The sequence below is a fragment of the Cyprinodon variegatus genome, unplaced genomic scaffold, assembly GCF_000732505.1.
Source record: "Cyprinodon variegatus isolate N-32 unplaced genomic scaffold, C_variegatus-1.0 Scaffold28, whole genome shotgun sequence".
NCBI lineage: Eukaryota > Metazoa > Chordata > Actinopteri > Cyprinodontiformes > Cyprinodontidae > Cyprinodon > Cyprinodon variegatus.
In genome coordinates this window covers 578105-580058 of record NW_015150481.1, presented here as the reverse complement: position 1 = coordinate 580058, position 1954 = coordinate 578105, and the positions used below count along the sequence as shown (strand labels likewise).

The 1954-nt window shown below is 42.8% G+C and overlaps 1 protein-coding gene across 1 annotated transcript in view; it reads right to left on the bottom strand.

Moving 5' to 3' along the window:
• Positions 1-4: 4 nt before the first annotated feature.
• Positions 5-1954, bottom strand: part of abt1 (activator of basal transcription 1) — a 3085-nt gene continuing 1135 nt past the window's right edge. The window contains exons 2-3 of the mRNA XM_015397326.1: positions 1389-1564; positions 5-271 (exon numbers count right to left, since the gene is read on the bottom strand). Of these exons, the coding sequence (XP_015252812.1) occupies positions 5-271; positions 1389-1564 (443 nt within the window). The remainder of the gene's footprint in view (positions 272-1388; positions 1565-1954) is intronic.

Genomic DNA, 1954 nt, shown 5'->3' with positions numbered 1-1954 from the left:
TGTCTCACAGACTGGTCTTTAAGACGTGTCTCCCACACGCGTCTCCCAGACTCGTCTTTAAGACGTGTCTCCCAGATATTCTTACCTGCTCTCCGACCTTCTGCCTCTTCCTCCTCAGCTTTTCCATGCGGGAGCTCTTCTCCACGTTGTTCAGGTAGAAGTTGGTCTCCTTCTTGGCCTGGGAGACCTCAGTCCGGAGTCTCTGCTTCAGCACCGTCTGTTCATAGGCCAGCCGCTCGCTCAGGTGAGTCCACTGGAACCTGTGCAGGTACTTGGTAGAGAGACACAGACAGATCAGCTTCAGAAACTGTTTCAGGAAGTAACTAACTGGTAGCTGGTAGTTCTAAGACCACAGCTTCCTGTTTGGATGGATGAACTCTGAGCCTCTGTACCTGAACCCAGTGGGATCTAGTTAACTATAGTTCTACACAGTGAACTGGTCCTTTAATTGGAGCCGATCGTCTTTCTGCTTATAGGAATCATTTAGTTCATCTCTATCAATACTGAGTTTAATCAGCAGCAGATTCAGTCTGTGTTTAATCTACTGTCAGACTAACAGGAAACGTGTTTCCATCAAACTTCTCTGATGTATTCATTAGAAGAGCGACATCTAGTGTAATACTTCAACATCTCCATCAATTTCCTACATTTGACTAAGAAGGTTTCAAAGTCTCGCGTTTGAGTTGATCTTTAGTAACGAGGGTTAAAATGGAGCAAAGAAGAGATGGAAAGAAAGATGGATCTGATGTTTCTGCTGAATGAATGAAAAAAACCTGAATCATGGATGCAGCTAATGAATAATTTGCCAATTGAGTAATCTGTAGATTTTTTTTTATTAATTAATAATCGGATAGCAAGAGGTTCCTTGAAGACATTTAGGTAATTAAAGCAGGTGAAACTAAAATGCTGGATAGAACAGATTGATGAAAAAGATTTTTTTATCTTAAATGTTAAATGTTTACATATTTTATTTACAATTTGGACATAATTCCTGCTCTAAGTGTGTCGCTCTGTCAGCTTAAGGCACATTTTAAAGTCTCTATTCTCCAGTTAACAACTGATGACTAAATTAGTTAAGGAATATTTTAATAATCCAGATTAACTGTTTCAGTAATCTATGAAGGGATGGATTACTGATTGAACTGCAGATTTTCACCAACAGAATGAAGGTTTAACGACGGATTAATTCATGAATTTATAATTTTTTCTGTATTAAACTGATACCAAGCTACCAATCAGAGGCCAACTTCAGCCTGGTTAGCTTAACGTTTGAGCAGCTGGACTCTGACTGGGTGGAGGTCGCTTTGTGTGGATGAAAAATAACCGTGGAATGAGCCAATCAGCTGCGGTGTGACTGTTGCTAGGCAGAATAGGGAACCAAGCAGTACCTTCATGTTCCAGAGGTCAGAGAAGAATCTCTGGCGCTTCTTGGTGCCCATGGGCGTGTTGTGGAGCGACAGCGCCACCCGCTTCGCCACCCGCTTGTCTCTGAACTCCACCCACCCTTCGGTGAAGTCACACCTTCTGGAGCCCGACTCCTTCCTCCTCTTCCTCACCTGGCGGTCTGCAGAATCAGAGCAGGCAGATTATAATCCGGCAGCAACAAGCTTCAGATGAGAGAAACCCTCAGTGATCTAACGAATCAAACATGGACGTTATCTATAGTATCTAGGATATTATCTATTATCTAGAAACTTACATTTTTGACAAGAAAACTAGCAAGTTATTGAGTTTTTGCAGTGTGTGCAGACGGTTAACGTGGCTAACGATGTTAGCAGCGGTGCAGAAGACGCGCTCTTTGTCCACCTGATAATAAACAGCAGAGGACGCAACAATAGCTGCAGTGCTAACGTGTTTATTGGCTATCAGGGCTAAGAAGTACGACACAGTAAAGTTATTCAATATCCGTCTGTCTGCAGCACCTATCAGGCTGCCGTACCCCTACAGCTGTAGG